The 20,347-nt window shown below is 43.0% G+C and overlaps 1 protein-coding gene across 2 annotated transcripts in view; it reads left to right on the forward strand.

Moving 5' to 3' along the window:
* Positions 1-20,347, forward strand: part of BEND7 (BEN domain containing 7) — a 132,002-nt gene that overhangs the window by 109,419 nt on the left and 2,236 nt on the right. Inside the window, exons 5-7 of one of the 2 annotated variants that reach the window (XM_069765185.1) lie at positions 6,685-6,941; positions 14,115-14,340; positions 15,461-15,586. In XM_069765185.1, the coding sequence (XP_069621286.1) occupies positions 6,685-6,941; positions 14,115-14,340; positions 15,461-15,586 (609 nt within the window). Of the gene's footprint in view, positions 1-6,684; positions 6,942-14,114; positions 14,341-15,460; positions 15,588-20,347 lie in introns of those variants that run through there. The other variant, XM_069765187.1, reaches the window with a different exon arrangement.

Here is a 20,347-nt window from a genome sequence, read left to right on the forward strand (position 1 = left end):
GTGATCGCCCAAATAATGGTGCAGCTACGAGACTTGGGTAAGCCCACCACAAAATCCATCCCGACCATCTCCCAGGGCCTGTCCGCCACCGGCAGGGGGTGAAGCAACCGTTGACGAGGAGACTTGTTCTTGGTGCAGGAGACACACGCCTGAACATAGTCTGCGACGTCACGGGCCATATGCAGCCACCAGTATGTCCTCGCCAGTAGCTCAGATGTCCTTTTGGTCCCAAAATGTCCACCCACCCTGGACGAGTGAGCCCAAGAGAGAACCTCCGGACGCAAACTTGATGGTACAAAAGTCTTGCCCGGAGGCACAGACTCTAACGAAACCGGGGCCACAGTTCTCAGGCTCTCGGAAGGGACAATAAGCCGAGGCTCCTCTTCCTCCTCCTCAGATGATACAACGGAGTGAGAGAGAGCGTCGGCACGAATGTTCTTTTCCCTGGAAAGAAAATGGAGGGTGAAATGGAACCGGGAGAAGAACAAGGACCATCTGGCCTCTCGAGAATTTAACCGCTGGGCTGTCTGTAAATAGACCAAATTCTTGTGGTCTGTGAATACTTGTAAGGGAAAGCGAGCCCCCTCCAAAAGATGTCTCCACTCTGAGAAGGCCAACTTCATTGCTAGCAACTCCCTGTCCCCGATGGAATAATTCCTCTCCGCTGGTGAGAAGGTCTTGGAAAAGAAGAAGCAAGAATGCTTACGACCTTGAGCATCCTTTTGGAAGAGGACTGCTCCAGCACCAACGGATGAGGCATCCACCTCCATTATAAATGGCTTATCTACATCGGGACGATGTAGGATGGGAGTGCTAGCAAAATGAGATTTAATAGAAGTGAAGGCCTTCTTGGTGAGGGCTACCAAGGGAGCTACCAAAGTTGAGAAATGAGGGATGAAATGGCGATAATAGTTATTGAACCCCATAAAGCGCTGCACCGCTTTAAGAGAATGGGGTTCTTGCCAGTCCATCACAGCCTGTAGTTTGGCAGGATCCATAGCCAATCCCTGGGCGGAGATGATATAGCCCAGGAAAGGTAAGGACTCATGCTCAAACACACATTTCTCCAACTTGGCGTAGAGGGAGTTAGTTCGTAAGAGGTCAAAGACTCTGCAAACATCTCTCCGGTGGGAGTCAATATCTGGAGAGCCGATGAGAATATCATCCAGATAGACTACAACTGAGGTGGAAAGCATATCCCGGAAGATATCGTTTACAAAGTCTTGGAAAACGGCTGGGGCATTACAGAGCCCAAAAGGCATCACTAGATATTCATAGTGCCCATCCCTGGTGTTAAAAGCCGTCTTCCATTCGTCCCCCTCACGGATGCGAATCAGGTTGTAAGCACCCCGCAGATCTAATTTAGTAAATATCCTTGCTCCCTGAAGCCTATCAAAAAGCTCAGATATCAGGGGCAGGGGATACCTATTCTTAATGGTGATGGCGTTAAGACCCCTGTAGTCTATGCATGGACATACTGTAGTTCCCCGTTCTTCTTCTGCACGAAGAAGAACCCAGCTCCTGCAGGTGACACTGACTTTCTAATGAATCCTCTTGCCAGATTTTCCTGAATGTATTGTGACATTGCCTCCGTCTCCGGGAGAGATAACGGATAAACTCGACCCCGGGGAGGCTCAGCACCAGGCAAGAGGTCAATATGACAGTCATAGGGACGGTGAGGCGGAAGGGTCTCCGCAGCCCTTTTGGAGAACACGTCCGCATAGGGCCAATATTGCTTGGGGAGAGAGGATAGATCTGCGGGTACCTCAGTAGTAGCAACCTGAATGCTTTCCCTCTGACATCTACCCCCACAAGATTCACCCCATCCCAAAATTCTGCCAGTGGACCACTCAATATGAGGAGAGTGGTACCGTAGCCAAGGTATCCTTAACAGGACCTCATCAATTCCCTCAGGAATGACGAGCAGAGATATAATCTCCTGATGAGATGCCGACATGGACAGAGTGAAAGGGATGGTCTGGTGTGTTATCTGTGAGGGCAGTGTTGACCCATTCACCACTCGTACGGTTACTGGTTGAGCTAGCATTACCAGGGGTATTGCGTGACGTTGGGCGAAGGCTGAAGACATAAAATTGCCCTCTGACCCAGAATCCACACAGAGCTCTACCGAGTGAGTGAATGAGCCTATTGTTATTGTCCCCTTAAAGGACAATTTGGAGGCAAACGTCGCCGTGTCTAGTGTACCTCCACCTACTACCACTAGACGCTGACGTTTCCTCGACCGCTGGGAGCATCTGGTGGCAAGATGTCCTGACTGCTGGCAAACATGACAGACCTTGAGTGCACGAGTGGTCCGGGACTTAGATCCCGCTCGTGACACTTCCATGGCCTCATGTGACTCAGGGACCTGGACCAGAGAATCCAAAGGTTTGCGAAGGTGGGAGCCAGCCGAAACCTCTGCCTACACTGGACCCGCTCTAACTTCCGATCGTGAAAATGGAGGTCAATACGAGTAGACACAGCTATTAACTCCTAAAGTGTGACGGGAATCACCCTAGAGGCCAGAGCATCCTTCACGTGGTTAGCCAGCTCCCCGGAAAATATAGGGATAAGGGCTTTATCCGACCACTCCAGCTCAGATGATAGGGTACGGAAGTGGACGGCAAAATGGCTGACCAAGGACGAGCCCTGAGTCAATGCCAACAGTTGGAGCACCGTATCATGGGTGACTCGAGTTTCAGAGTGCTAAGGAACAGCGGAGCACTCTGCATCACATGATCGCCACGCTCCCACAGCGGCGTAGCCAATTCCAACGCCCTGTCCGACAGGAGAGACACAATAAATCCCACCTTTGCCCGCTCTGTGGGGAAACGTTCGGCCAGGAGCTCGAGGTGTATAGAGCACTGGCTCACGAAACCCCTACAAGATTTACTATCAGGAAAGAGAAGGAGATCCAGCTCAACGAAATAGTGAAAAATCCATAATTTATTTCACTCAAAATACAGTGAAAGGACAAAACATCAGCATACAGAAAAAATTATAAAAACAAGGTCAACGCGTTTCCGGTGACTAAGCACCCTTAATCATGATTAAGGGTGCTTAGTCACCGGAAACGCGTTGACCTTGTTTTTATAATTTTTTCTGTATGCTGATGTTTTGTCCTTTCACTGTATTTTGAGTGAAATAAATTATGGATTTTTCACTATTTCGTTGAGCTGGATCTCCTTCTCTTTCCTGTTCGTCCACGCCCTGACACAGCGGTTCCGTGCTCCGAGCTCCTGGGAATGTCGGTATGGTGAGCTGGATTTTGTTTTTCCAAGATTTACTATCACCAGAAAATTTTTCTAGCAGCGGGAGGCGAGATAGAGTCGGAACAGGGGTGGCAGTGGACAAGGTTGCTGCAGCCTGAACAGCAACTGCGGTAACATCCACAGCTGAGGTTGCGCGCTCGAGAGCCACCAACCTACCCTCCAGCTGCTGGATGTACTGCAAGGATTGCTGTTTGTCCACCATTTACAAGCCAGACCCTGGCGCTAGTATTCTGTTAGGGTTGGCGAAACGCACCGAATATATACAGTACAGACCAAAAGTTTGGACACACCTTCTCATTTAAAGACTTTTCTGTATTTTCATGACTATGAAAATTGTAAATTCACACTGAAGGCATCAAAACTATGAATTAACACATGTGTAATTTTATACTTAACAAAAAAGTGTGAAACAACTGAAAATATGTCTTATATTCTAGGTTCTTCAAAGTAGCCACCTTTTGCTTTGATGACTGCATTGCACACTCTTGGCATTTTCTTGATGAGCTTCAAGAGGTAGTCACCGAAAATGGTTTTCACTTCACAGGTGTGCCCTGTCAGGTTCAATAAGTGGGATTTCTTGCCTTATAAATGGGGTTTGGACCATCATTTGTGTTGTGCAGAAGTCTGGGGGATGCACAGCTGATAGTCCTACTGAATAGACTGCTAGAATTTGTATTATAGCAAGAAAAAAGCAGCTAAGTAAAGAAAATCGAGTGGCTATCATTACTTTAAGAAATGAAGGTCAGTCAGTCCGAAAAATTGGGAAAACGTTGAAAGTGTCCCCAAGTGCAGTTGCAAAAACCAGCAAGCGCTACAAAGAAACTGGCTCACATGAGGACTGCCCCAGGAAAGGAAGACCAAGAATCACCTCTGCTTCTGAGGATAAGTTTATCCGAGTCACCAGCCTCAGAAATCGCAGGTTAACAGCAGCTCAGATTAGAGACCAGGTCAATGCCCACAGAGTTCTAGCAGCAGACACATCTCTACAACAACTGTTAAGAGGAGACTTTGTGCAGCAGGCCTTCATGGTAAAATAGCTGCTAGGAAACCACTGCTATGGACAGGCAACAAGCAGAAGAGATTTGTTTGGGCTAAAAAAAAACACAAGGAATGGACATTAGACCAGTGGAAATCTGTGCTTTGGTCTGATGAGTCCAAATTTCAGATCTTTGGTTCCAACCACCATGTCTTTGTGCGACGCAGAAAAGGTGAACGGATGGACTCTACATGCCTGGTTCCCACCGTGAAGCATGGAGAAGGAGGTGTGATGGTGTGGGGGTGCTTTGCTGGTGACACTGTTGGGGATTTATTCAAAATTGAAGGCAAACTGAACGAGCATGGCTACCACAGCATCTTGCAGCAGCATGCTATTCCATCCGCTTTGCGTTTAGTTGGACCATCATTTATTTTTCAAGAGGACAATGACCCCAAACACACCTTCAGGCGGTGTAAGGGCTATTTGACCAAGAAGGAGAGTGATAGGGGGCTACGCCAGATGACCTGGCCTCCACAGTCACCAGACCTGAACCCAATCGACAGGGTTTGGGGTGAGCTGGACCACAGAGTGAAGGCAAAAGGGCCAACAGGTGCTAAGCATTTCTAGGAACTCCTTCAAGATTGTTGGAAGACCATTTCCGGTGACTACCTCTTGAAGCTCATCAAGAGAATGCCAAGAGTGTGCAAAGCAGTCATCAAAGCAAAAGGTGGCTATTTTGAAGAACCTAGAATATAAGACATAATTTCAGTTGTTTCACACTTTTTTGTTAAGTATATAATTCCACATGTGTTAATTCATAGTTTTGATGCCTTCAGTGTGAATTTACAATTTTCATAGTCATAAAAATGCAGAAAAATGTTTAAATGACAAGGTGTGTCCAAACTTTTGGTCTGTACTGTATATATGAGACAGTTGGTGCGTTCGCAACCCGGGGTCCACCGTGCAGGAGAGAAACCTGCTGCTAGTAATAGGCGGTACTATATGGCGGTATTAGTGAACTCTGTTACTTCACAGATTCATTAGAATAACAAGATGCTGTGCCCTGTTAACCTCACAGAGGAACACAGCAACCAAACAGAGCAAAACTGTGGTCATGCAGTTAGAATAGCAGACAAACAACTCTTCACCAGAGGTGCCGGTATTCCAGGGGCTTATTTCAGCCAAACCCTGACCACATACAAGCATAACCACACTGGCGCTGAGCTCTTTAACATTGGTCTGATACTAGCGCATGGCCATGCGAACCTTTTATAGTTTTAGCACTCAAGGACCTTCCTGATCAGCGCTGGCTACAAAGGCAGAGCCTGGAAGAACAGTAGTAACGAGTCGCCCAGTATCAGCCTGAGTCAGACGCTGGGACCGATGTCTCCATTGGGGCTGTAGAAGAATGGGAGACCGCAGCGGAGATGGTTTGAGATTCCCCCTGTGCATAGGCGGGAACTCGACACCTAACAGCCACCTTGTCAGAATGCAGCATTTGTGCTGCACAAGGTGGCTCTTTTAGTTACAAACGCCTGAGGGGGGCGTGACATGTTCCCTTTAAGCCTGTGATGAAAGTACATACCTAAGAATGATTAAGAGGGATTTTAAAGAAAACCTGTCACCAGTGTTTTGCCTTTGTCCTTGTAAATACTTTTAAAGTGATAAACCAGATCAATCTGCATGTGTAGTGCTTACCAAGAGTCATCTGGGTGGGGCTAGAGAGATCAGGAGTCAGAGTGTCCTGGCTGTTATCAAGTCCATTTACGTCTGTGCGTTCCAGTTGCCTGGGAACACTGAAGTTGCAATGATAATGTTACATGTAGACAAGCCTTTTTGTCTAATGTTACTTAGGTTTTAGCACTGAGGGTAAGGAAGGGATTAGGAGATTTGGAGGGATATGCCTTTCTCTGTCTTTTACTAGTTCATTTAGTTTGAAACAGATTTGATAGCGGTTTTGGCTGGCATACAGGAACTTAGCTAGGCACTCCTTCACCCGGGTCAAAGATTCTGTTTGGTGCCCTAGCTTTATATCCAAATACCCTGACCAAGGCAGAGTGGCTGATTGGCATACCTCCTCGCCGCCAGCCCCCTGCTACCACCTTCTGGAATACCACACAGTATATGGCCCATTTGATTTAATTCCAAACGTTGAAAAAAATGAGCATTCTCACATGACGCTAAAAGTGTTGCATCATCATTTTTAGCCCAGCTTAGAAGAAAGAATTCATGGCTTGTGTAAGAATCGCACACTTCATTGCCAGACAATTCCTGGTGGCTGCATGAAAACAAGGTTTTACTAAGTGGGCAGTGCAGTTTAAGAAATAGACTAGAACTGATGTAGGAGATGTAATATTGCTTTTGTCAGTATCATTACAATTGTTTGCAGGTAAAAGTGGCACAGCTTCATTTTCAAGTCCATTTGCTTTTATATAGTTGCGCAAACTCGACAGCAGACAGCCCAGTCGTGTCTTTGCTCCCAGAAGACCATTCTCTCAAGAAAAAGAATCATGAAGAAAAAAGTTCTTCCAAAGAATACACCGGTGACCTCGATACACAGCACAAATGTGAGGGAATACAAGCCGCTGCTTCTTCCAGCCAGGTCCTCCAGTCTGCCACAAGCAGAGCCCGTCAAGAAAGAGGATGATCACGTGCCAGCATTCGGCATTGTTGTCAACTCGTCATCCTCTGATGTAAGTTGCCATACAAAGGTTAATTAGATGTGTTGGCCTCAAGCAGTGTAATGAGTTTCATATGACTTCTCATTACAGGAAAGCTAAAGACATTAGCATTTGTCCTTTCCAGTCTGATTTTTTATTGTATTCTGAAGTGTGTTGTCTCTGTAGATGCGGCATTGGGAAGACATTCATTTATAAGAAGCCACTTAAAGTCATCATGATAGAAAACTAGTAGTTTTTTTATTCTAACAATATTACGCTCCCAATTTTTGTTACACCAGCTAATTTTAACGAAGAGATATTATAACTGAACTAAATCTAGTTATGAGTGCACATTTAGGATGTATATATCGTCACTACACACGTGGTCAAAATTGTTGGTACTCCTCGTTTAATGACAGATAAACCCACAATGGTCACAGAAATAACTTGAATCTGACAAAAGTAATAATAAATAAAAATGTATGAAAATGAACAAATGAAAGTCAGACATTGCTTTTCAACCATGCTTCCACAGTATTAAAAAAAAAATAAAACTCATGAAATAGGCCTGGTCAGAAATGATGGTACCCCTGAAAATAATGTGACAAAGAGGAAATGTTAAATCACGGTGTCCACTAATTAGCATCACAGGTGTCTATAATCTCGGAATCAGTGAGTGTTCCCTGTTCAAACGAGGAAAGTCCCTAATCTGACTCTTGACTTCTCTCCGCTTGACTGCGTGGTTTGGCACCATAAGTATACGTAATGGCGCCCCTATTTAGTGTCGACTGACCCTGAATGGCCTTAACTACACCCTATCTATAGATATTCTGCAACTCTAAAGGTACCGTCACACTCAGCAACTTTGCAACGAGAACGACAACGATCCGTGACGTTGCAGCATCCTGGATAGCGATCTCGTTGTATTTGACACGCAGCAGCGATTTGGATCCCGCTGTGATATCGCTGGTCGGAGCTAGAAGTCCAGAACTTTATTTGGTCGTCAGGTCGGCGTGTATCGTCGTGTTTGACAGCAAAAGCAACAATGCCAGCAATGTTTTACATGGAGCTAACAACCAGCTACAACGATAAGTGAGTCGCCGTTACGTCACAGGATCGCTCCTGCATCGTTCTGGAGTTGCTGTGTTTGACGTCTCTACTGCGACCTAAACAGCGACGCTGCAGCGATCGGCTCGTTGTCTATATCGCTGCAGCGTCGCTGAGTGTGACGGTACCTTAAAGCAAAGACAAAGAGCTATCGGCAGCTGGACAGAGACTGAACAGTCTGTGGCATACCAGAAAGGGAACCTGACCACGCAGCAAGAGGTCACTGGATTAAGTCCTGAAACGGAGAAGAGGAGTGATGTACTGCAGGATGGGGATTGAAGAATTGATGCACTGCAGTATAAGATTATATTTACAGTGGCATGTAAAAGTTTGTGCACCCCTGGTCAAAATTACTGTTCTTGTGAACAGTTAAGCAAGTTGAAGATGAAATTACCTCTAAAAGGCCTAAAGTTAAAGATGACACATTTCCTTTGTATTTTAGGCAAATATAATATATATAGTGAGGGGTTGACACGCTTCGCGGCTTTCTCAGGTAGACACAGGAACATTTTGGTGGTGAAGCACCTGCTGGTTTATTGGAGTCCGCATACACCAAGGCAGGGTTCACAAAACAAAACAGAGCCTTTCTGGCTAACGGAAAAAAACAAAACAAATAAAGTGTTACAGAGTCCTTTCACAGTAAAGGTCTCAACCTGCAGTCTGCGGCAATGTCCTCCGCTCCTCCTTGGAGCTACGTGGGAGTACTTCCTCTCCCAAGACACCACACTCAGACTGTCTCACGTGTCCAGGTATTTAACCAGGACCATGCCGGAATCGGCTGCAGGAAGAGATATGGTGAGCACTCTCCCGCCCACTCTATGAGTGCTCACATAAAACCAGCCCATGTATGAAGCTTACTTTAATCCTCCCAACACTTAGTGTGCTGGTGGAAGAATATCCTGGTTTCATACCACTGACGCCAACATGCGCAGTGACACATATCTCCCCTTGTACACTGTGCCAGTGACACTGTCACAATATATATACAGTGTGTCCCTAAAGTCATGGTGCACTTTTGACCAGTCACAGGATTTATTTATAGTTTACATTTCGGTGCCCTTTCTCTGGCCCAATTATATAAGATCAGACCTGTCCAGACCACATATTACCACTACAGTGACCGAACAATATCACATACAAGAGACAAATACCGCCACACCATGTCCAGACCACATATTACCACCACATGGTGACCAACTACATACAAGGAACAAATACCAACACAACATGACCTGACCACATATTACCACCACACAGTGACCGAATAATAGCACATACAAGGAAAAAATACTGCCACACCGTGGCCGGACAACATATTACCACCACAATGTGACTGAAAAGTACAATAATGATCATTAATGAAAAAAAATACTATAACCATAAGTGCCATTATATACAGGAGATCTGTACTAAGTATGCAGTGTCTGTGTACAGGTAATACAGTGATCACCGGTGCCATTACACACAGGAGCTCTGTATATAGTGTCAGTGTACAGGTAATACAGTGATCACTAGTGACATTATACACAGGAGCTCTGTATATAGTGTCAGTGTACAGGTAATACAGTGATCACTAGTGACATTATAAACAGGAGCTCTGTATATAGTGTCATTGTACAGGTAATACAGTGATCCCCAGTGACATTATACACAGGAGGTCTGTATATAGTGTCAGTGCATAGGTAATACAGTGATCCCCAGTGACATTATATACAGGAGCTCTGTATATAGTGTACAGTGAACAGGTAATAGAGTGTATAGTGTCAGTGTACAGGTAACACACTGACTCACTAGTGACGTCTCTAGCTGAAGTCCTTCATCTTTGCATTTCTTTTTAATCTAGCGCATAAAATAACACCATTATCTAGAGCACCACTTCCAGAGTACATTCCCCACTTTTTCCCTTTCTTCTACACTACACATCTGAATGCCGACGTTCGCCCACCATTAATATATAATTGGTTATTATGCAACCCCCCATTCCAAATATAAATTATAATCCGCCACTGTGCCCCCACTATCTGTACATAGCCACTTTCCCCATTTAATATATAAATTAATTAGCACTTGTACTCTTTCCCCCAATTCATTACCGGTCACTTTATCCTCAACGCCCTCCACTATGTACGTCCCGCTCTAACCCTTACCCCGATTCATTATAGTTACATGCCCCTTCTGCCTCAATTCATTGTCATGTCATCTCTCTCTTCCACCCTCTATTCATTATCAACTGCTCTTCCCCACCTTCAAAATTCATTATTTGCTCTCCCCACCTTCAATACACCATTTGCTCTCCCCACCCCACCTTCAATTCAATTGCTGTCCCCCGTCCCTCATGCTCACTTCATTTGAAGTCCCCATCATCCCCACTTCATCATCTGCAGTCCCCATCACCCCCACATCATCATTTGTAATCCCCATCACCCCCACATGATTTGCAGTCCCCATCACCCCCACATCATCATTTGCAGTCCCTATCACTCCCACTTCATCATTTACAGTCCCCATCACCCCCACATCATCATTTGCAGTCTTCATCACCCCAACATCATTTGCAATTCCCATCACCCCCACATCATCATTTGCAGTCCCCATTACCCCCACTTCATCATTTCCAGTCTATCTTACTTCATCATTTATAGTCCCTTATCCCCCTTCACTTCATCTGCAGTCCCCCTTACTTCATCATTTGCAGCCCCCTATCATTTCATCATGTGCAGTACCCCCTCAAACACACTTCATCATCTGCAGTCTCACTACCCCCTCCCCCCCCCCCCCTCACCCATTTAAAAAAACAAAAACCTTTTTTATACATACCTCAGTAGTTCCCGGGGTGTCTATTGTTTTCAGTAGTGAAGCAGCTAGTATTTATGGGCTGTAGTCAGAACCTGCAGGGAGTCCATACATTCTAGCTACAGCCGAGCAGGAGCTGTGCAGTCAACTAGACGGCCATGCACAGCTCCATAAAGGCTCCCGGGCCCCAGCACCAATGTGTCCGCTGCAGTGCACAGTAATTTAGTGCACGATGGGGCCCGATGATTAGAAGCACAAGAGTGGGGACCCGGATCTGTGGGGACCCGAATCTATGTACTTCTGCTGACTGGGCCCCATACAACAGTAAGGGCAGTAATGCCCTGATTGCGGCCCTGATAAACTGAACTCTGATTAATACACTGCTAGGTCTGTGACATCATGCACCCACAAGCTTATGCCAGCTGTGTGGTTTTCCATGCCAGTCGAGATGTGGACAGTACAGAGGAAAGTTCAGTATGTTCTTTGGCTTGCTAAATCCATGACCAAAGTGCTAAGTGAATATCAGCACCTTTATAATGAACGTAACACCTCTCAAGTGAACGTGTGGTGTGGCTTGATGCATGATAAGGTGATGGGCCCATTTTTTTCACAGAGAGGTCTGTGACGGGAAACACGTATCTTGACATGTTGGAATTGTATGCAGTGCCACAATTTCCAGAAGTTGTCATCTTTCAGCAAGACTGCGCTCCTCCACACTACGCCACCATTGTTCATGAGTTTCTGGATAGAACATTCCGCCGGTGGTGGATAACCAGGGGTTCTGTCAAGCCAAGGCCACCACGATCCCCGGATCTGACGCCCTTAGATTTTTACTTTTGGGGTTATGTGAAGCAACATGTTTACATTGAACGTATCAATGACATTAATCACTTAAATAAGAGAATCACAGACATTATTACACTGAATAAGTATGAAACTGGGAGTGTTTTTCTTTTATTTGGAGCAGATTTCACATTTCTATAGTTTTTTGTTGCTTTCCAGTGACTGGTCAAAAGTGCACTATGACTTTACGGACAAACTGTATATTTGGTTGTGCTGTTTAGTGGGCAACCATGTGTATAGAGCGTCACCGGAGTGAAATCAAAGCCCACATACCATTAGACAAGCACAACATTTTAATATAAATATATTGTACGTTTGTTAACATGGCCAAGCAAAAGCTGAGGGACAAATAAAAATAATTATTTAAAGGATTTTCAAAATGATTTAAAAAGGTACCTACAGCTGCCAATGATAAGACTAAACATTTCCTGTAATCCTGTACGCAGCGGTTGGCTTCATTCTGAAGGATTTAGTGTTGTCCAGTCATATGAAAAGTTGTTTAAATGAAATCTGTCAGTAAGTTTAACCTCTATCCCCCTCCCCAAACTGCATATATGGTCATTCTGGTCTTTGAAAGCTCATTCCACTGATAACTTTATTTCTCATTTCTGTTGTTGCATTCCTAAGAAATCAGTGTTTTAATTCATATGAAAATTAGGTGTTAAGTGCTTTGCGTGTCACAGAACATTTTCCAAGCCTCAGCCTCGGGAGGTTATTTCCCTGCCTAGAACAATACTCTTTAACTTGATTGATAGCTGTCTGATTTCCCTCAATAATAATAATAATCTTTATATAGCGCTAACATATTCCGCAGCGCTTTACAGTTTGCACACATTATCATCGCTGTCCCCGTTGAGGCTCACAATCTAAATTCCCTATCAGTATGTCTTTGGAATGTGGGAGGAAACCGGAGTACCCAGAGGAAACACACGCAAGCACGGAGAGAACATACAAACTCTTTGCAGATGTTGTCCTTGGTGGGGTTTGAAACTGCAAGGCTGTTGTGCTAACCACTGTGCCACCGTGCTGCTTCACCTAATGACACATTGACAGTGAACTGTCAACCAAGTTAACATAGCTGGGGCTGCACAAGGAAGCAACCTCAGAAGGCAGTGGCTTGGGAACTACTCTGGTACACCCAGAGCACTTAACTCCTTATTTACATATACATTAAAATGAATGCGGCAACAGATATAAGATATAAAAGGTGTCAATTGATTTAATTTTTCAAACACCTGCCTGCCCACATACAACATGAGGTTTGTTGGGTTGTTTTTACCCCTTATTCTATTTAAATGTGTTTATATTGCACATTGATTAAACTTGCTAATATTAAACAGCTGCCTTGGTATTTTACGTTCATTAAATAGCTGCTTTGACATTCCTATTCCAATGCCAGTCTTCTCTATTACCAATTCATACAGACATAGAAAAGGTGATTCCTAGTGATGAGCGAATATACTCGTTACTCGAGTGCTCGGAGATTTAGTTTTTCTTGCCGCAGCTGAATGATTTACATCTGATATGCAGCATAAGTACATGTGGGGATTCCCTAGCAACCAGGCAACCCCCACATGTACTTATGCTGGCTAACAGATGTAAATCATTCAGCTGTGGCAATAAAAACTAAATCTCTGAGCACTAAAAAATACTCGGAGGACCCCAGAGCGTGCTCGGGAAATCTCGAGAAACGAGTATATTCGCTCATCACTAGTGATTTCCCCTCTTGTTTCTGTGTCCCCATGTGGCCAGAGATTTGATGAAAAGGGTTTGGCTCTTTAGCGCAGTGCAATAGCTATGCCCCTTTCTCCGCTTATGTATCAGCCATGAAGGAGGAAGGGTATTAGCTGACCTATTGAAGTGAGGCAGACTGTAGAATTCTTCATCACATCACTAGTCACATGCCAACCCAGGGAGGAAGTGTTGAAATGAACCCGAATGTAGAGCGGAGCTGCTATAATAAAAAAGACTGCTAGTAAGTTGTATCAATATGTATTTCAAACACATTTATACTACTCTTTATCTGGTTGGACAACACCTTTAAGATTGGATATGTTACTGTAGGTGGAAGAGTACTTATTTAATATGACTTTTTACATCTGAAAGTATTGCTTGCAGCTAGTTCTAACGTGGGAAGACCAGCACAATAGCTGACAGCTGCTTCTACATTGGCTTTTTCAACTTTTTCTTGTCAAAGATGCAGAACAAGTGATGTTGTGACACGTCCTCGCAGTTTGGAGCTAGTTGTTCTAACATTTCCATATGCATGGGGTCTGCCAAAGGACATGCACTATAATCATTTCACCTTGTGTTATACATGTGCAGAACATACTAGGCCAGACAATCGCATATACATTTTGTAGGGATAAGGCAAATCTACAGATTGTAGAAGTTTAGATGAACAACAGAAAACTCCAGGCCTAGTGCACTGTTCTAACATCATGATGTGTTCTGATTTGTTAGCCAGATGTGCAGTTGGCAGAAGGGTTTGATGTCTTCATGCCGAAATCTCAGCTGGACTCCATATTATCTAACTATAAGAGATCGGGTAGCCTACTCTTTAGGAAACTCGTTTGTGCTTTTTTCGATGATAAAACTCTGGCAACATCTCTACCCAATGGAAAAAGAAAGCGCGGACTCAATGACAACAGGCAAGGATTGGATCAAAATATTGTGGGAGCGATAAAAGGTATATCTTGATTATAATACCTGGACTGTAGCATTTGTGCTGTTCTCTGTGTAAAGGGATTCATATAGCGCGGGACAACATGGCAAGATTCTTACTAAACATGAGGTTATGCAAAATATGGAAACACGTGCAGCAACATTATCTGAGTGAAGGGGCATCCTAGATGCCAGGTTCACATAGGAACATAGTACGTTAGTACCTTAAATGGGTTGTCCCATCTTACACATAGGATATGCTATAAGTGTTTGATCGATTTGGTTCCCACCTTTGTTTCGAGAACGGAGCCACAACACACATCACAGGGAACAGACAGGTGGACGCACAAGCATAGCTCTCCATTTATTTATATGGGAGTTTAGAAGATTGGTGAGCAAGCACTCTTGTCAATTTCCAGAACTCCCATACAACGAAGCAGATAGAGACCCACATGTGCAGTTACCTCTCTATTCCTGGTGCCACTGAGCCCCTTCTCGAGATAAACGCAGCTCCCACCGCAGGGACTCGCATCTGTCAGACATGTATGGCATGTCCACATTAAATTATGTATCGCTGAGAAAATCTATTTCCTTACGGTCGGTTTTATTAAACGTGGCTGCAGATAGCCCAAACCTCAGACAGAAATATCTAGAATTACTGTAAGCATCCCAGGCTTTCCTGTCTTCATTATTGAGAAACCAAATCACACACCATTTAGAGGCACGTATCAGGGCAAATTGTATGGAAATGATCCTGCTTCTTAATTACATGCTAGATGCACAAGACTTCGCGAAGCATTTTGCTATTCCATGCAGTGATAATAACAAGGCGATAGGAGAAGGAGATGTGGATTGTGGTCCCCTGCATAGCCCAGATCCATGTGCTGCTTTCCGCTTTGTCTCTACCCTTTTATATTAGCAGGTTCACATGAGGATGCACAAGCACATCTCCTCTGCACAATGACGGAGGTCTTCATTACCATTTTGTGTATCCAGCAGTTTCAGCAGCCATACCAAGATGTTATTGATGCAGTTTTTATACGCACAGAGACTTCTTCCCTGAAATGCTGCAACTCTGTCTTCTTGTAGAAGAGATAATTGTCCATCAATCTTCCATATTTATTAATGGTGTTTCTGTTTCCCAGTCTTTACAGAAAAATATTGCACTGCTAACAGTGTAGAAAAGGTTCCAGGGCCACGACATTGGGTTCAGATTCTCCAGGATCAGATCAAACTCGCTAGGAGAAGATTAAAAAGAGGTTGTGATCTAGGTGAGCTAATTATATACCTCTGTCTTAAAGGGATGTTAAGTCTAAAGTTCTTCTCATCTCCACTTTATTTGTAATTGAAAATAAGCTGATGGTTCCATTAAGCTTTCATTTTACTTCTAGGAGTAGCTGGCGTAACGGAATCTATACTTATACAATGTATGTCAACTTATACCGTGTATGTCAAGGTCTAATTACTCTAGTCACAGCTATATATATATATATATATATATATATATATATATATATATATATATATATATATATATATCCCAATAATATATATATATATATATATATATCCCAATAAGATGAAGGCAGCACATACTAAAGTTAAAGGATTAACCCCTTCACGACCTTGACTTCTTCCGTTTTTGCGTTCTCGTTTTTCGCTCCCCTCCTTCCCAGAGCCATAACCTTTTTTATTTTTCCGTCAATATGGCCATGTGAGGGCTTATTTTTTTGCGGGACAAGTTGCACTTTTCAACGACATCATTGGTTTTAGCATGTCATGTACTAGAAAACGGGAACAAAATTCAAAGTGCGGTGAAATTGCAAAAAAAAGTGCAATCCCACACTTGTTTTTTGTTTGGCTTTTTTTTTGCTAGGTTTACTAAATGTCTAGGTTATTTTTTATCTAAGTGGCAAAAAAAAATTCCAAACTTTGCTAAAAAAAAAAAAAAAATTGTGCACTTTTCCAATACCCGTAGCGTCTCCATTTTTCGTGATCTGTGGTCGGGTGAGGGCTTATTTTTTGCGTGCCGAGCTGGCGTTTTTAATGATACCATTTTGGTGCAGATACGTTCTTTTGCTCGCTTGTTACTACATTTTAATGCAATGTCGCGGCTACCAAAAAACCATAATTCTGGCGTTTCAAATTTTTTTCTCACTACGCCATTCAGCGATCAGGTTAATCCTTTTTTTTAATTGATAGATCAGGCGATTCTGAACGCGGCTATACCAAATATGTGTAGGTTTGATTTGATTTTTATTGTTTTATTTTGAATGGGGCGAAAAGGGGATGATTTAAACTTTTATATTTTTATTACTTTTTTCATATTTTTTTAAAACATTTTTTTTTTAACTTTTGCCATGCTTCAGTAGCCTCCATGGGAGGCTAGAAGCTGGCACAACTCGATCGGCTCAGCTACATAGCAACGATCATCAGATCGCTGCTATGTAGCTGAATTGCAGGCTTGCTATGAGCGCCGACCACAGGGTGGCGCTCACAGCAGGCCGGGATCAGGAACCATAGAGGTCTCAAGGACCTCTATGGTTACTATCCTGATGCATCGCCAACCCCTGATCATGTGACGGGGGTCGGCGATGCGATCATTTCCGGCTGCGCGGCCGGAAGCACCAGTTAAATGCCGCTGTCAGCGTTTGACAGCGGCATTTAACTGGTTAATAGCGGCGGGTGAATCGTGATTTCACCCGCCGCTAATGTGGGCACGTGTCAGCTGTTCAAAACAGCTGACATGTCCCAGCTTTGAGGTGGGCTCAGCGCCGGAGCACACATCAAAGCAGGGGACCCTACCTCCGCTGTAATAGTACGGCGGAGGTCAGGAAGGGGTTAGCCAACAAAGTACATTTTAATTAATAGAGCTTGGAATAATAATAACTTCCACAATTGGATATGTTTAAAAAATGTTGCTGTGCTGAGATAATCTTATAAATGTGCCCCTGCTGTGTACTGTGTAATGGCCGTGTCTGACCGTACAGGGACATGGTCTGATCATACCACAGCTCCTGGGCAGGGGAAGGAGCAAGAGAGAATAGACATTACAACACGGAATTGCAGCTGATTCTTTTTGTGGGGCAAAACATTTCACAGCCTGTTTTCAAGTAATGTTTTACCTCGAAGAAAAAATCATCTGTGATCCCCTGCTGTAATGTTTGTATCCTCTCTTTTGCGTCCTCCGCTGCCCAGGAGCTGTGGTATGATCAGACCATATCCCTGTATGGTCAGACACAGCCATTACACAGTACACAGCAGGTGCACATTTATAAGATTATCTCAGCACGGAACATTTTTTAAACACATCCAATTGTGGAAGTTATTATTATTCCAAGATCTATGAATTAAAATGTACTTTGTTGATTAATCTGTTAACTTTAGTATATTTGAGTGTTACCTTCATCTTTTTGAGATATATATATATATATACAACCCCTGGTAAAAATTATGGAATCACCGGCCTTGGAGAATGTTCATTCAGTTGTTTAATTTTGTAGAAAAAAAAGCAGATCACAGACATGGCACAAAACTAAAGTCATTTCAAATGGCAGTTTTCTGGCTTTAAGAAACACTAAAAGAAATCAAGAACAAAAAATGTGGTAGTCAGTAATGGTTACTTTTTTTAACAAGGCATAGGAGAAACATTATGGAATCACTCAATTCTGAGGAAAAAATTATGGAATCACCCTGTAAATTTTCATACCCAAAAATAACACCTGCATCAAATTAGATCTTCTCGTTAGTCTGCATCTAAAAAGGAGTGATCACACCAAGTGGACTGACATGAATCATGGCTCCAACACGAGAGATGTCAATTGAAACAAAGGAGAGGATTATCAAACTCTTAAAAGAGGGTAAATCATCAGGCAATGTTGCAAAAGATGTTAGTTGTTCACCGTCAGAATGTGTCTAAAATCTGGACCAAATACAAACAACATGGGAAGGTTGTTAAAGGCAATCATTTTGGTAGACCAAGGAAGACATCAAAGGGTCAAGACCGGAAACTTAAAGCAATATGTCTCCAAAACAGGAAATGCACAACAAAACAAATGAGGAACGAATGGGTGTAAACTGGAGTCAACGTCTGTGACCGAACTGTAAGAAACCGACTAAAGGAAATGGGATTTACATACAGAAAAGCTAAACGAAAGCCATCATTAACACCTAAACAGAAAAAAACAAGGTTACAATGGGCTAAGGAAAAGCAATCGTGTACTTTTGATGACTGGATGAAAGTCATATTCAGTGATGAATCACGAATCTGCATTGGGCAAGGTGATGATGCTGGAACTTTTGCTTGGTGCAGTTCCAATGAGATTTATAAAGATGACTGCAAATTTCCACAGTCATTGATGATATCGGGCTGCATGTCTGGTAAAGGCACTGGGGAGATGGCTGTCATTACATCTTCAATAAATGCACAAGTTTATGTTGATATTTTGGACACTTTTCTTATCCCATCAATTGAAAGGATGTTTGGGGATGATGAAATCATGTTTCCAAATTATAATGCATCCCGCCATAGAGCAAAAACTGTGAAAACATTCCTTGAAAAAAGACACATAAGGTCAATGTCATGGCCTGCAAATTGTCTGGATCTCAATCCAATTGAAAATCTTTGGTGAAAGTTGAAGAAAATGGTCCATGACAAAGCTCCAACCAGCAAAGCTGATCTGGCAACAGCAATCAGGAGCCAGATTGATGACGAGTAATGTTTGACACTCATTAAGTCCATGCCTCAGAGACTGCAAGCTGTTATAAAAGCCAGAGGTGGTGCAACAAATACTAGTGATGTTTTGGAGTGTTTTTTTGTTTGTTTGTTTTTCATGATTCCATAATTTTCTCTTTAATATTGAGTGATTCCATAATTTTTTCCCTATGCTTGGTTAAAAAAGTAACCATTACTGACTACCACATTTTTTGTTCTTGTTTTCTTTTAGTGTTTCTTAAAGCCAGAAAGTTGGCATTTGAAATTATTTTAGTTTTGTGTGCCTTGTCTGTGATCTGCTTTCATTCTACAAAATTAAACTGAATGAACATCCTCCAAGTCCGGTGATTCCATAATTTTTGCCAGGGGTTGTATATGTTTATATTTATAAATATAGATTCCGTTATGGCAGCTGCTCTCAGAAGTAAAATGAAGGTTTAATGCAGGGGCCCATTTATAAGATTATCTTAGCTCAGGAACATTTTTTTTAAAACACATCCACTTGTGGAAATTATTATTTTTTAAAGATCTATGAATTAAAATTTTGAATAAAATTAACTTTGTTTGTGGGAAACCCCCTTTAAGTATAAAGGGGATTTTTAATGGCCAATAATGGTGATTTTTCAGTCCACTTGAGGATCTTTCTCAAGCCTTGTATGGACCGAAAGGTCGCTATTATGCACCTTTAAAAATACACTTTATACTTAACTTTACTGAATTTGGCTGCTTCCTTCATCTTTTTGTTATATTTTGAAGATTGGTTCATACCTAGGAGGCTTGGCACCCACTACTTTGCTGGTGCTGCATCTATTCTTTATTTATATATGCTCTATATGGTGGACAGACATATTGTGACACCTATACATTCTTGAGTGCAGATCGGGAGATCCGCAGCCAGTCCATACATCATGGTCAGTATATGGACGTCTGAATTTGCCCTAAATCCATAGTCGTTAATATGAAATGGGCTCACCTTTTGTGAGAATATTTACCCACTCATCCAGAGAAGCATTTTTGAGGTGAGAAACTGATATTAGATGAGAGGGCCTGGCTCACAGTTTCGGTTCTAGTAAATCCCCAAGTTGTTCAGTGTGGTGGTGGTCAGGGCGGTGTTGGGCCACTCAAGTTCTTCCACACCAAACACTCCTATGCAGTGGGCACAGTCATGATGAAACAGAAATGGACTTTCCCCAAACTTTTCCCAGTTGGAAGCTAAAATTGTCCAAAATGTCTTGTCTTGGCTTGGTAAGGTGAACATTAACCCCTTCATGACTAGGTGATTTTTCTTTTTTGTCCCTGTGCTTTTTCCTTTCCTTCC

The sequence above is a fragment of the Ranitomeya imitator genome, chromosome 4 (assembly GCF_032444005.1).
Source record: "Ranitomeya imitator isolate aRanImi1 chromosome 4, aRanImi1.pri, whole genome shotgun sequence".
Taxonomy (NCBI): Eukaryota; Metazoa; Chordata; class Amphibia; order Anura; family Dendrobatidae; genus Ranitomeya; species Ranitomeya imitator.